The 15205-nt window shown below is 46.4% G+C and overlaps 1 protein-coding gene across 1 annotated transcript in view; it reads left to right on the top strand.

Annotated features, from left to right (window-relative positions):
* The window catches only part of Otoa (otoancorin), a 73570-nt gene that overhangs the window by 20457 nt on the left and 37908 nt on the right, over positions 1-15205 (top strand). Inside the window, exons 9-13 of the mRNA XM_050143357.1 lie at positions 1153-1292; positions 5756-5879; positions 9113-9328; positions 10136-10303; positions 10853-10996. Coding sequence (XP_049999314.1) covers positions 1153-1292; positions 5756-5879; positions 9113-9328; positions 10136-10303; positions 10853-10996 — 792 coding nt within the window. The remainder of the gene's footprint in view (positions 1-1152; positions 1293-5755; positions 5880-9112; positions 9329-10135; positions 10304-10852; positions 10997-15205) is intronic.

The raw sequence follows: 15205 nt of genomic DNA, 5'->3' as shown, positions 1-15205 counted from the left end.
AGGTCAGCGGGTCAGAGAGACCCGTGTCCGTCATTGTCCCTTGCAGCCTCCAGCTCAGCGGGTCAGAGAGACCCGTGTCCGTCATTGTCCCTTGCAGCACTTCTTCAACAGCTAAGATGGATGGAGCCACCTAGATGCCCAGCAGGAAAGGAGTGGATGAGGAAAACATACTCTCTGTGCACAGTGGAATTTATCATCCTATCATCTTTGTTTATTTGAAATTAGTGTGGTTTTTACTTTTTAATGCTATTTTATTAATTCCTTAAGAACTTTATACATGGCATTTTGAATATATTCACCCCCTATATCCTCCCAGCCACACAACGTTGAGATCTCTTTTTTTCTTTCCTCCCTGAGTCCAGTTTTACACAATGGAAATTTTCAGCCTTGGAGAATGAAGTTATGTTATTTGCAGGAAATGAATGCAACCAGAGATAATCGTATCAAGCTAATTAAGTCAGTCTCAGAAAGACAGATATACTTTCTCTCGCTGTGGGTCCCAGATTTTATACAGATACATAAAACCTCGTGTGTATATAAGGCATGGGAGCAGCAGTGAAATGTTTAGGAGAAAAATGGGACCAACGATGGGTGGGGGGAGGTGGGAAGGGAATGTGAGGAGAATGCTCAACAGGTGATATACACTCATATACATATCTTTGTGTGCATAGTGCCGTATACAGTGAGTATATACACTGAACATTAAAAAGTAATAATAGGCCGGGCAGTGGTGGCACACGCCTTTAACTCCAGCACTTGGGAGGCAGAGGCAGGCGGATCTCTGTGAGTTCGAGACCAGCCTGGTCTACAGAGCTAGTGCCAGGACAGGCTCCAAAGCCACAGAGAAACCCTGTCTCGGAAAAAAACAAACAAACAAACAAACAAACAAAAAAAAAGAACTAGTTCCAGGACAGGTTCTAAAGCTACAGAGAAATCTTGTTTCCAAGAACCAAAAAGAAAAAGAAAAAAACCCCAAATAAATAAAAACAAAATAAAAGAAAACAATAGTAATAAAAGAAATAAAGTAATTTGAGAACTGGTAGCATAACCATATGGCTGAGATAGGCATAATATGGACCACCAGGATGGATTCCCCTGGGCCAACTGACCGTCCTCACTGACCTCACCCATCTTCCCATTCTTGTCCACCAGATTGGGCTGTTTATCAGCTATGACAACGCCACCAAGCAGCTGGACACGGTGTATGATGTCACCCCTGAACTGGCTCAGGCATTTCTGGAGAGGATCCGCTGCTCTAGCTTTGACATGAGGAATATCTCCACCATCCACAGGCAAGAGTGGCCCTAGGCCCTTCCAATATTTATTTCAAGGGTTGGGGAGATGGTTCAGTTAGTAAAGCGGTTGGCTAATGAGCGTGAGGGTCTGAATTAGGAACCACAGCACCCAGGTAAAAAGCTAAGTGTGTCAGCATGTTCCTCAATCCCTTCACTGAGGGAGGATACCAGACAGAGACAGGATGATCCTGGGAGCTGGCACCAGCTAGGCTTGGTAACTGATGGACTCACGGTTCACTGAGAGATCCTGTCTCCACTCAGTAAGTTGGAGGGAGATTTAGGAAGACACTTGATGTCATCCTGTGGCCTCCACATGGATACGCACATGAGGATACACACACACACACACGCACACATGTGCACACACACACACACACAAGCACACTCACTTCTTCAATGCACATATTCAGTGTTAAGTACCAGCTACCTTAGAGTGACTGCAAATCCGGGGTTCCCTGATAATAGCCCCACACTTCTCTGTGCATGTGAGGAGAGGGGTTTGCTCCCAAGGGCTCATCACGCTTTGTAAATGTTTGCAAAGGGGACAGATCGTTGAGAATCTCCTGGAGGTCAGGCATTTTCTGACACCTCTCCTATGCTTCTTCCAGCCCTGAGCTCAAGCTAGGCCATCTTTACTAGTCAGGGCGCCATTTTAAGGTGAACAGGGCGGGACTATTAGGTTGGGGCAAGTGTTAGAGGCAGCTGGTAGGTTCCCATGTTCGAGAGAATCCCTTGTATCAGGTTGTCACCTGGGGAGTGGCTGGATGATGTCAGTTCTAGAATCTAGTCTTGGTACCAAGATCCTCATATTAGCCATTTCCAGGCAGGGGTGCCTTATCCTGGAGGAAGGGAGGGTGTCAGGCAGGGGAGGAGGTGGTGAGGACCTTCTATTCTAGTTTGGTTTTTGTTGCTTTGATAACTGCCCAGAGCAAGTTGGTGGCTTATCACATCTTACAACTTGTAATTCATCACTGAAGGAAGCCATGGCAGGAGCTCAAGGCAGAAACCTGGAGGCAGGAACTGATGCAGAGACATGGAGGATGCTGCCTGCTGCCTTTGTTTCCCCTGGCTTGCTCAGTCTGCTTTCTTAGACCACCCAGGACTATCTGCCCAGGGATGGCACCACCCATAGTAGACTGGACCCTCCCACATCAATCATTAATCAGGAAGATGCCCCTTGACATCCTCACAGGCCAGTCTGATGAAGACATCTCACAATTGTAGTTTCTTCTTCTGACATGACCCCAAGCTTTTGTCAACTTGGCAAAAACTCACCTGTACACAATCTTCTCTCCATCCTCTCAGGGTTTTGGCTGTCACACCCTGAATTACCTTAAAATCCTTTAAATGAATTCTTCTAGATTGGCTGTTCATCTGGAACCATGTCTCAGTCTTCTCTGTCCATACTAAATTCCACCCATTAGCATGGATCCTATTTTACTATTTCACACACACACACACACACACACACACACACACACACACACATACACGTGGTAATTAAGGACAGGGATCCAGTTGTAGACTTCTTGCAAGTTGTGACCTTGGCCACATCTTATCACCTCCCTGTGCCTTTCTTTATCCACATGTACAATGGGAGACAAAAATCACCCTGCCCTATCAGCTTCTCTCAAAGATACATATCTGACACATTGCATGTGCTCGATGAGTGATATTTTTTCCTAAAGTTATTTTGCAAGTAAAGTTGTGTTTATTTATGGTGTATAGTATAGAGTGCTGGTTAGTTTTTGTCACTGTGGCAAAATACCCATGGGAACTTGCTTAAAATAGCAAAGGTTGCTTTGGCTCGTGTGTTTTGAATGGTTTCTGTCTGTGGTCGCTTGGTCCTGTAGCTTTTGGGCTCGGTAGACACATCATCATGGAAGCAAGTGACAGGGCAAAGCTGCTCACCTCGTGGCACCCAGGAAGCAGAGGTGTGTGTGTGTGTGTGTGTGTGTGTGTGTGTGTTGGGAGGGGGATGAATGTATCAGGGCAAAACATGCCCTTCCCAGTTACCTACTTCTTCTAGCAAAGCCTTGCCTCCCAATGTCATCACCTCCTGTAAAGCTGTGCATCTATCAATGGGCTAACATACTGAGGGAATCTGAGCCCCTGTGATTTAATCATCAGGACCAGATCTGCAATATGTAAACCTTTGAGGGACATTCAAGATTGAAACTACAGGATTGGGGAGATGCCTCAGTGGGTAAAGACTCTAGTGATGCAAAAGTGAAGACCCGAGTTCAAATCTCAGTACCCACATAAAATCTGGATGTAGTGTGAGCATCTGTGTAGGGGAAGCCCAGCCCAATGGGGGGGCGTGTTCGCCTCGCGCTAATGTTTATGTAGAAATCTGGTGGGGCGTGAGACCCGCAGGTCCCTTTTGTACTTCTGGTTTCATCGCTGGATCCCTGGTGTTGTAAGCTCATTAAAGTTTACTATTTCATATTAAGCTAGCCTGGTTATTATGCCGAATCATTTAGGCATCATTTTGGCACCCAACGTGGGGACAAAAGGGGGACGTCTGTAACCCTAGCTCTTCTCTGGAGAGATGGGGGATATAGAGGCAGGAGAATCCCCAGATGTGTGTGGGTCAGCAAGCCTGGTATAAGCATACACATCCATGAAATGCACCCATGACCGTGGCCTTAACAATGTGAAAGGTGAGGACTAGCCCAGGAGGTTGTATTTCCACCTTCTCACGCTGTGGCACTCACATCTGAATTCACACACAAGTGTGCACAACCCATGCACACACATGTCCCTCCCCATGAATAAAAAAAAACCCATACCATATGTATAGATTGTAGACTGGTATACACACCTGTGTTTTGTATGAGTGGTGAGAATGCTTGGAACCTAGTCTGAGCAATGTTTTCTGTTGTTCGCTATAGTTGCCATGATCTCTGGTACTTACTCCTCATATCTAACTGAAACTTTGTGTCTGTTGACGGGGCTCCCCCCAGTTCCTGTAACCACCATCCTACTCTTTCTATAGCTTAGTGATCTCCTGTGTCTGTGGCGGACTACGCCAATGTCTCCAAGAAGGTTGAATCAGGCTGCTTGGAGGCAACCAGCTGGTCAGGCCATGTTGAGCTGGATAGTCTTTGTGCAATTGCTAAGAACATTTGCTAATGAGTGAGTTCTTCTTAGTATCTGCCAGGAAGACTCATCACTGGGCCTGCCTGGCCTTACTTTACTTCCAGTCACCCTCATTCCTTCATCGTCATAGTTCCCATGATGCACTGTGTTGAGAAAAGCAAACCCAGCCACTAAGAAGAGTTCAGAGAGACAGACTCATCCTGCACCATAGCCCACAGCATGTGCTATCTCACAGAACTGGCCTTCAGACTCTAGCTGGCCAGAGTCTATGCTCTCAGCTGCTAGCTATAATGCCCCCAGCAAGACAGGAGTTTGCATTCTTCCACTCCCGGGTTATACTATATCTCTTCTTTTCAGGTGATAAAGCATCCCTGAGCCTAGAGCTGTCACTCAGGGTGGACAATTTTATATTTCTATGTTGAAATGGAGGAGGGAGATCTTTGCCATCTACCTTTCCCGTATGTTTCTCCTCCTAGGAGATGAGGTGGCTCAGCTGGATGGTTCTAGATTTAAGTTCCAGGCTCTATTGTTTGCTTTTGGACAAGCCCCCTGATTTCTTTGGATCTTATTCTGACTTTCTCTGAAATGGGGCTGTATTAGTTACTTTTCTTGTTGCTGTGATAAATACCTGACAGAAGTAACATAAAGGAGAGTTGAATTCTGACCCACGGTTTCAGAGGTAAAGCCCATCACGGCGAGGAAAGCATGGGGGTGGGGCGTGAGGCTGCAGGTCTTTACATCATGATCGACCAAGAAACTGAAAACAAGACCGGAAGCAAGACCAGGCTATAAACCCTCCACTGTCTGCTCCCCGTGAGCTACTATCTCCACTGTCTGCTCCCAGCGAGTCACCTCCTCCACTGTCTGCTCCCAGTGATCCACCTCCTCCACTGTTTGTCTGCTCCCAGTGATCCACCCCCTCCACTGTCTGCTCCCAGTGAGTCGCCTCTTCCACTGTCTGTCTGCTCCCAGAGAGCCACCCCCTCCACTGTCTGTCTGCTCCCAGAGAGCCACCCCCTCCACTGTCTGTCTGCTCCCAGCGAGTCACCCCCTCCACTGTCTGCTTCCAGTGATCCACCCCCTCCACTATCTGCTCCCACCTCCTTTGGGAGCAGCCATCATTGCCACCAGCTGGGGACCAGGCATTCAAACACGTGAGTCTGGGGTTGACATTCCACATTCAACCCATGTCAGGGTCTGAAGAAAACTAGTCTGTGGGTTGTTGAGAGGTAAGGATCCAGGTATGGGGCACAGGACGAAGCAGGTGAGCCAGGGTCACTGCGAGGACATGACTTTCTTGGTCTGGACTGCTCTCGGCCCTGAGCAACCCCACCAGCCTCCCTTATCTTCTCACACAGGTTGGGGCTGTTGGTTTGCTTCTATGATGATCTGGAGCTGCTGGACCCCACCCTGGCCCAAGTCCTTCTCCACCAGATGCTCAAATGCAGCCGCCTCCAGGGCTTCCAGGCTGGCATCCAGAAGGTACAGATGAGAGGCGGGCCCCTGGGGCCTCCTCAGCCTCAGTTTCACCAGTTTGCCTGGCCTTTGAGTCAGACCTGGCAGATGGCATCGTCAGTTCTGGAGGAGAGGAGCATAGGAAGTAATTACAAAAAACAGTGTAGAGAAAACATGGATGTGTTGAAACACAATCAGAACAGCCTTGGCCAACCGAAATGAAGGGTGGTCCAAGAATCTCAGCAGCTGTACTGAGCACAGCCCGGGTATCTTAAGGGCAGATCTGCTCCAAGGTCCAGGGTGAGGCTGGCAATGCTGACGAGTGGCTGAAGGACAGATGATGCCATTGTTGGTCAAGGGGCTCCACAGGAGTAAAGGCTCTGCCAGGCGCCACGCCAGGGACTGATGTTATTGGTCTAGGGACATGGCCTGGGCATGACAGATGTCTAAATAATATCAGCGGCCCAGGATGGTGGCACAAACTTGTGGTCCAAGCTGCTTGGTAGTCTGAAGCAGGAGCGTCACAAATTCAGGGTCAGCCTGACTAAGACGTTGTCTCAAAATTAAAAAAAAAATATGGAAATGGTTTAGGGATATAGCTCAGTGATAGAATCCTTGCATACATTGTGTGGGTCCTTAAGTTTAACCCTGAGAATCGGAGGGGCAAAAAACAGCTGCCAGGGCAAGGGCCAAACTGAAAATGCAAGTTTGATCCCCAGAACCCACATGGTGGCAGCAGAGAACTGACCCTGCAAGTTGTTCCCTGGCTGCCACACGAGTGCTGTGGTACACGAGCGACCCACTTCGCCATGAGTGAATAAATGAATGAATTGAAAAAATGAAAGCCTCCAGATGATCCCAGTGCAGGCAGGATGAGAAGCCCTGAATGAGTGTGTTATTCACGGAGCTCCAGGTCAAATTAGCAAATGCAGATGGCTTCCCCTGCACCCCCCCATCCCTTTCTCTCTGTTTGTTTGTTTGTTTATTTATTTATTTATTTATTTATTTATTTATTTATTTATTTATTTATTTTTCTAGAGAAGTCTAGTTATGGATTCCTGGCTGGCCATGAATTTGCTGTCCTCCTGCCTCAGCCACCTGAGTGCTGGGATTTCAAGCCTGTGTTACCTAATATCTAGCCTTTTATTTCTGTTTTTCCCATTCAAATTTCAGATCGCTCTTTTCTTAATTAAGCAGTTAGAACCACCACATTACAACACCATTAAAAGGAAATCTTGGTAAAGGCAGCAGTATTTCCACAGCAGCTATTCACACAGAATTCCAAATACCTGGCTACATTTGGCCTCTCCCACCATGGCCATCTATTTGCCAAGGTCTATTTTCGTGCTCAAGGAAAAATTCTTAAGCTCAAGCAAAAATAAGAAAATCGTTATAATTTTTGACGAGAGAGAGAGACAGAGACAGAGAGACAGAGAGACCTTTCGCCAAGAAGAAAGACAAAAATATTTAGACGTGAGGTGAGGCGGGGTGGGAGGTAGGGTGTGGGGGAGAAGGCGGGGGGGGGGGGGGGGCGGGAGCGGGAACGGCTTAGGGTTGCTGGGCACAGGGAGCTCGGTAGTTTGCAGACTTGAAGGCTCAGGGGTTTCACTCCTTAAAGAGCACAGCGCTGGGTTCTGCGCCACAGCTGACTCCTCAGGTCTGTCTGATCGTGGCCTGGAACTGGGCATTCCCAGCCGCCATGCGATGCTGCTGTTGCCTGGGACCAGGTTTGAGAACCACCTCCTTCTGAGGCCTGGGAACAGCCCAGTGGGTGGCGGGAGTCTGCTGAAGTGAGAGCCTGAACGGGTTTCTTCCTTTTAACTCTGCTGCCTCCCAGTGGCAATTTCAAGACTGCAGCTTCAGGGGTTACTCATGCGTGACTGAAATGAATGTGGTTTATACAAATTCAAGTGTTAAAACAGGTCGCTATCCTCATGCTCTGCATTTATTTATTATTTTTACTTATTTCTTTATTGTGTGTGCGCGTGTTTATGTGTCTTAGAATACTTGAGAGTCAGTTCTTTTTATCCACCTTGTGGGGTCTAGGGATCCTGCTGAGGTCATGAGGCTTGGTGGCCAAGTGCCTCCACCTGCTGAAGCTCCTCATTAGCCTCTCGTTATTATTCTTACTATCATCATCATTATTTATATTTATTATAATAATTTATCATTATTATTTTACAGAAACCACGATATAGTTGGTGAGTTTATTGCCTTCCTTACCAGATAGGAATTCTTGACTGTAATTAGGGAAGTGTATTACAATAAAAATAATCATTAAGACAGTCTTAGAAGCCAGGCTGTGGTGGTGCATGCCTTTAATTCCAGCACTTGGGAGGCAGAGGCAGGCGAATCTCTGTGAGTTCAAGGTCAGCCTGGTCTACAGAGCAAGTTCAGGGATAGCCAAAGCTACATAGAAAAATCCTGTCTTAAAAAACTAAAAAAAAAAAAAAAATCTAAAAAAAAAATCAACCAACCAACCAAACAAAAACTAAAAAAAGACAATCTTAGAAGCATGCAGACATGTAAAAATATAAAGCCCTACATAGTTCTGTTTATATTATAAATCTGTTGGCTCTTTACACTGTATATTTCTAAAGGCATAGGACCAGTGGAAAGATATACATGTCCTTCCTTTCCTCTCTTCCTTCCCCCCTCCCTCATTCCTTCCTCACTCCCCCTTTCTTTCCCCTTCCTCCCTCTTTCTTTCCTACCCTCCTCCATCCTTTTCCCCCACCCCTTCCTTCCCACCTTTAGAAACTGTTCTATGACCAAGCCCCATGCTCATTTCCGTAATTACCTTCTTGTGTTTGGATTTTCACTTTATTTTTCTTGTATTGCTGAGAATTGTTTTTATGCAGATTATGTATTACCATGAGAAAGCCCCTGGATAGTTCACAAAAGGGAAGCAACCAAATATATGGATAAAGAGTTCAGGATCACAGCAGGAAAATAGATGCCATGAAATGTGATGGAGTTACTGGGGAATAAATTCTTCCTGCCATGCTTGGAGGTTGATTTAACAACACATTAATATTTAAATGAAACCCAAAGTGAATTTTCAGCACGTGATAGCCAGGCCTGGAGGAGGCATTCTCAGGGGGACAGTCACTGTCTGGCCGCGGCCAGGAATGCCTTGCTCTGCTGTCCCTGGGCCCCGCCTAGAGAGGGCGGTATGGAGTCCTTCTATCCGGTTGCGGTCAGAGGGAGACACCGCCTTGCTTTCTGTCAAGGCTCAGGCCAGTTTATTATCGTTCCAGCTCAAGGCCAACCTTCTGGACATCGCTACAGAGAACCAGACCCTCAACGAGACCCTGGGCTCTCTGTCGGATGCAGTTGTGGGTCTGAGCAGCAAGGAGCTGGAATCCCTCTCCCCCAAGGCCGTGTTCAGCGCCATCTCTACCCTCAGCCAGGTCACAGGCTGGAGCAGAAGCCAGATCTGCATCTTGTCTGCCAAATACTTGGCCCAGGAAAAGGTCAGCTGGAACCTTCCCCCTTCTTCAAGTGCCTGAGGGCCAGTGTGATGTTAATCAGGTTGCTGTAACAAAGACCACAGAGCTAATGGTTTAAACAACAGACTTTCCCTTCTCACAGTCCTGGGAAGCCTCATTTTAAGGGCTGTTGTTTTGGCTTGTGGACAACAGCCATCTTTTTATACACTTATGTGAACTCCATGACAGCAGCGTGTCTGTCTCTCTGTCTCTTGGTGAATACATGTATGCTTATGTATGAAGATATGAGTGGAGGCTACAAGAATGTTGAAATGTCTTCTTTAAGCGTTTCTCTGCGTTATGTTATTGAGACAGGTTCTCACATTGAACCCAGTGCTTGCCATTTTAGCTGGACTGGCCAGGCAGCAAGCCCCAAGGATCCACCTGTCTCTGCTTCCCACCACAAATGCTGGAGTTATAGGGTGACTGCCCTGGTCATCTTCTTTTTTTTTTTTTTTTTTAAAAGATTTATTTATTTGGGGCTGGAGAGATGGCTCAGAGGTTAAGAGCATTGCCTACTCTTCCAAAGGTCCTGAGTTCAATTCCCAGCAACCACATGGTGGCTCACAGCCATCTGTAATGGGGTCTGGTGCCCTCTTCTGGCCTGCAGGCATACACACAGATAGAATATTGTATACATAATAAATAAAAAAGATTTATTTATTTATTATGTACAGTGTTCAGCCTCCATGTATGCCTGCTCCCCTTGGCTATCACCCATCCCAGTGCTTGCATCAGGTTGGCCTAGAAATGTCTGAGAGAGCATGGTTCTCATGACTGCTTCTCTGCCAGGTGCTGTCCTTCTACAGCGCCAGCCAGATGGGCATGCTGCTCACAGGGGTCAGCACAGAAGCCTTCTTCAACATGGACCACAAGGACCTCTGGCAGGTCCTGAGAAGCCCTGTTTCCCAGCATGTGTCCCGTCTGTCACCTGCCCAGCAGCAAGCTATCCTCAGGAAGGTGAGAGGTGACGGTCTGATCCTTAGCCACTTGACTTAGAGCATGTGCTTTACAGAGTCTGGCAATACGCCATGACTTTGGGCTGTTCATTTTGGCTGGGGTTATCCCAGCTTTGGTGTGTAGGGTGTTCTGAATCCAGAACATGTGGCCCCTGGCGGTACGTCTTCCCAGGGGCCACCCTTCCCAGACGTACCGCCAGGGGCCACGTCTTCCCTTGTGGATAGAATGCCTTTGACCACGATACCCTCTCCTCAGACCCCTTTGCTTTCCTAGCTTGTTTTCCAAACATGAGCTATCAAGAGGAGCTGTTCATATTCCATCTCCAACAGTGGGTTTTAGAGCGACACAGACTCAGGTTTGAGTCACACTGACCAGCTTCCAACTCACCCATTTTAAGCCTCGGTTTGATCACTTGTCAAATGGGGGTAGTAACCGTCTCTACTTCATGCGATTGCTAGGCAGATCAAGTAAGTTTTACGACCTGGGAAGCAGTGTCTAGACACACTCAGAAGTCACTCTGTGCTCTGTCTTTCCTCTCAATTTCGGCAGCTGATGGAAGCAGAAGATGCCGCTGCTTCAGGCCTTGTGGAGGTGCCCAGAGCTCTGTTCAAGGAAGTGTCTCTCTCTGATCTGTGGAAAGGATCCCGGTTCAATGCTACAGTCCTGAAGGAGAAGGAGCTGCGGAGGAGCCAGGTAGGACTGCAGGGCTCACAGATCAACTTCGCATTTCCTTCTGTGATGTGGAGAGTGGAACCCAGGGCCTCCCACAGGACAGGCGAGTGCGTTTCCGCCAGCCAACTCTGAACACGCACTTCTCACTGTTTGTCTTTATGGGAATGGTCTGCTTAAGGTCAGATTGAAAAGACACTCTCTTCTCGTTGTTGAGCCCAGGAAGCAAAGCTGAGTGTGGTAAGAAGGTAGACAAGGCCTGAGGATGAATCCTGACTGCCGTTTATTAGCTGCGGGGAAGTGACTTCTCCTCACATGACCCCCATTGCCTCGTGTGCAAAATGAGGATGATTACGGGTAACAATGGTGACACAGGACGCCCAGCCCGAGAGAAGCATGCTGTACATGTTACCGCCGCTATGTGTTTATGGGTAGACAACGCCAGCGTCTGGGCTGCTTGAAAAGGTGGTGCTACTGAGACTGCTCCCTGGCCATGGGACCTTCCCTGACTTTCTGTTGAGTTAGTCCCGCTCCACTTCATTTGCTTATGAAGTGATTTATTTTGCCTGTTGCACGTGTGGGGGGGAATGTATGTGTGTGTGTGTGAGCATGCATGTTTGCGTGCATGCATGTGTAGGCCAGAACTCAACCGCAGGTGTCTTTCTTGGACACCATTTACTGGACCTTTTGAGACAGACTCTCTCAGTTCTCCCTAGAGCTTGCTGATCTAGTTAGACTGGCTGTCTGGGGAGCCCTAGGGATCTCCTCTGTCTTCACACTGCCAGTGTAACCACACGTTGCTTCCTTTTGTGGGTTCTGGGGACCAGGTCCATGTCCTCATGCTTGTGTGGAAAGTGTTTTATTGACCGAGCCCAGTGATCACTTCTAAAATGTGTGTGTGTGTGTGTGTGTGTGTGTGTGTGTGTGTGTGTTGCCATGGTGTGTGCATGTGCTGATCAGAGGACAGCCCTGAGTATCAGTCCCCATTTTCTGTCTTGTTTGAGACAGATCTCTTGTTCACAGAGGCATACTCCAAGCTAGCTGGCTATCTAAGTTAGGGTTTCTATTGCTGCGACAAAACACCATGACCAAAAAGCAAGTTGGGTGTTGAGATAGGAGCAGCGGCGCTGTGTCCCCGGCACCCGGCCGCCTGCATGGCTAGCTTATGCCCGAAATAATTACACGGAAACTGTATTCTTTCAAACACTGCCTGGCCCGGCTAGTTCCAGCTTCTTATTGGCTAGCTCTTACATATTGTTCTAACCCATTTCTAATATTCTGTGTAGCCCATGAGCTGGCTTACCAGAGAGGATCTTAACCTGCATCTGTCTGGAGTGGGAGCATCATGGCGACTCCTCCTCTAACCTTCTTTCTCCCAGAATTCTCTTCTGTATACTCCGCCTACCTAATTTTCTATCCAATAAAATGGGCCAAGGCAGTTTCTTTATTAGTAAGAAATCATTCCCACATCATTTCCCCTTTTTCCGTTTAAACAAAAAAGAAAGGCTTTAACTTTAGCATAGTAAAATTACATATAACAAAACAGTTATCAAGTAAGAATTACAGTTACAATATTTATATCTATTTTATCTCTTATCATAACTAAGGAAAACTATAACTATTTATTCTTCAACTCCATCAAAGACTCCAGAAGGATATAATATTATCTAAGTAAACAAGAAATAAGAAAACTCTAGAAATGACAGAGACATCTCGCTGCCTGGACAGTCACCCAAAGTTCCTCTGTACCGTTGGGGCATCCATCTTCGGCCTACAGGCCCATGGTATCCAGATACATTTCCATGAAGCAGGAAATTTTAAAGACAGTTCAGTCACTTTCTGCTGTGTTCTGTAGAATGTCTTGTAGACTCTTTCATGAATCAGGAACCCCGAAAGACCATCTCACCTTTAGGCAAGTTCAGCAGTCCTCTCTCTGAGGGTTCTCTGTGTCCAGTTTATGCAACAGTCCAGGCAAGAGCAGTTTCTTGCCCAAATGACTATCCAACTCCATAAGGATCCTCTTCGATGCCCATCTTCCTCTTGAAGTAGCTGGTGCTGCCAGGAGCAGACGTGTCTCCTTGTCATGAAAAGTCCTAAGTTATTAAAATATTTTAAATGCCATATTCTGCAGTCTTTGAAAGATATGAAGAATGCCTATCTAATTGAAATATATCTCTATATATCTAGAAAATCTAACTAACATGACTACAAGCTTAACTATTAGCAATGATTATCCATTAACAACCTATATTTCCTAATTATACATTACATTTTAAGTGAACTACATAATCACAATACCTTAATCAAGTTCAAAAATACATATACATATAACAAAATTGACCTTAAAATCCATACCAATGCAAATTATTCATATCTATATCATATCCCCCTTTAAATGTAAAAGAACATTTATAAACAATATTTGGGAACATGGGCGTAGTTTTTTCTCTCCAAACTGCTTCCTGCTGAATGGGGGCACTGTTAATCAGATCATTTAGGGTGTAACCTGTGTGTCAGGTTCATCTCGGTTGGCAGTTGAGTGAAGTAATTTTTTGAGGGTGTTCACAGCAACCTTTCAGGAGGGCGTGGTCTATCATACCATACCGGGATAGATGCAATCCATAGGGTCACATCCTCTGTGGAAACAAAAGAAGACCCTCTCCAAAGCATCATATCCTTAGATCCAAATTTTGAAGTCAAGATACCTTTAGAACATATGTGCAGGTTCAGCTTAGCAGCCCATATAATAAAATGTCTCTTTGTACTTAGCTCCTTCACAGTCAAAAATTTTAAAGAAAACACAATGTACATAATCCAGACTCTCTGTGAATTTTTCATTTTTACGTGGCTTATTTTTCTTTATTTCTCTTAATCTATAACTATCTGTACTTCTGTACTCTGTCTCTTTAAAGACTTTACCCTTTTTCTTTTTAAGACATTAACTTTATTCTTTATATTCTCTTTTTTTCCCCAAGCCTACGTACATTCATCCAACGGTGTCTGAATCTGTTTTACTGTGAATCTGTATTTTTTTTTTTATTATCCAGGAGCATTTCTTAAAATGTTAAGCATTTCTTAAAAACTTAAGTTGCACCATGTATAGGTAATACGGTACTGCCTGTGTCCTGCCCAGTCTAAACCTTAACTGCACGGTTTTAAGGTAATTACGGTAGTTCCTGCCTGAGATCAGCACAGTTCAGCAAGGAGCAGCCGCTCCTGCCTCAGAGTCATTTGGTGCTTTTGAGCTGAGCACAGTTACAGGCAAACAGCAGTTTACATTGGAGCCGCAATCAGCAATTTAATTTTGAGACTGAGTGTGCAGCACAGAAACTCTTTTTATCCAAGTTACAGCCAAATCTGACACGCAGAGCACTGCGCAGTCTGAAAACGCGTCTCTGTATGGCAGCAGGAATCCGCCATGCTCTTCCGCCTGCCTAAGCCTGATTCCGCCATCTGCCCAGGTGTAGGCAGGGAACGCTGAGCCATCGGCAGGTCTCAGAGCAATCTCCTCCGATCCCAAGTGGGAACAGAAACATCCAGTCCCATAAAAGCCTTGAAATGCTTTAAAGCCAGAGTTCACGCTGGCAGCATAGCACCAGGAAGCCGCGCTTTAAAATGACGCAGCTTTTTTTCTCTGCTGCTGTTGCTGAATCAGGAATCTCTCTACAGCATGTCACCAACAAAACAGCAAAAATCTGTGTTAAACTCTGTTTCCCTTATTTTTAAGCCTTCTCAGGTTTTTAAGTGGATTTAGCCCCACGTTGGGCGCCATCTGTTGAAATAGGAGCGGCAGGGCTGCGTCCCCGGCACCCGGCCGCCCGCATGGCTAGCTTATGCCCGAAATAATTACACGGAAACTGTATTCTTTCAAACACTGCCTGGCCCGGCTAGTTCCAGCTTCTTATTGGCTAGCTCTTACATATTGTTCTAACCCATTTCTAATATTCTGTGTAGCCCACGAGCTGGCTTACCAGGGAGGATCTTAACCTGCGTCTGTCTGGAGCGGGAGAATCATGGCGACTCTTTCTCAGCTTCTTTTTCCCAGAATTCTCTTCTGTCTACTCCGCCTACCTAATTTTCTGTCCTATGAGGGCCGAGGCAGTTTCTTTATTAATAAGAAATCACTCCCACATCAGTTGGGGAGGAAAGGGTTTATTTGGCCCACACTTCAGCATTGCTGTTCTTCACTGGAGGAAGTCAGGACAGGAACTCAGACTGGGCAGGAACCTGGAG

The sequence above is a fragment of the Alexandromys fortis genome, unplaced genomic scaffold (genome assembly GCF_014885135.2).
Source record: "Alexandromys fortis isolate MF-2015 unplaced genomic scaffold, M_Fortis_MF-2015_v1.1 scaffold_45, whole genome shotgun sequence".
NCBI lineage: Eukaryota > Metazoa > Chordata > Mammalia > Rodentia > Cricetidae > Alexandromys > Alexandromys fortis.
Note: the sequence above shows the minus strand (reverse complement) of the source record. Positions and strands in the feature narration are given on the sequence as shown.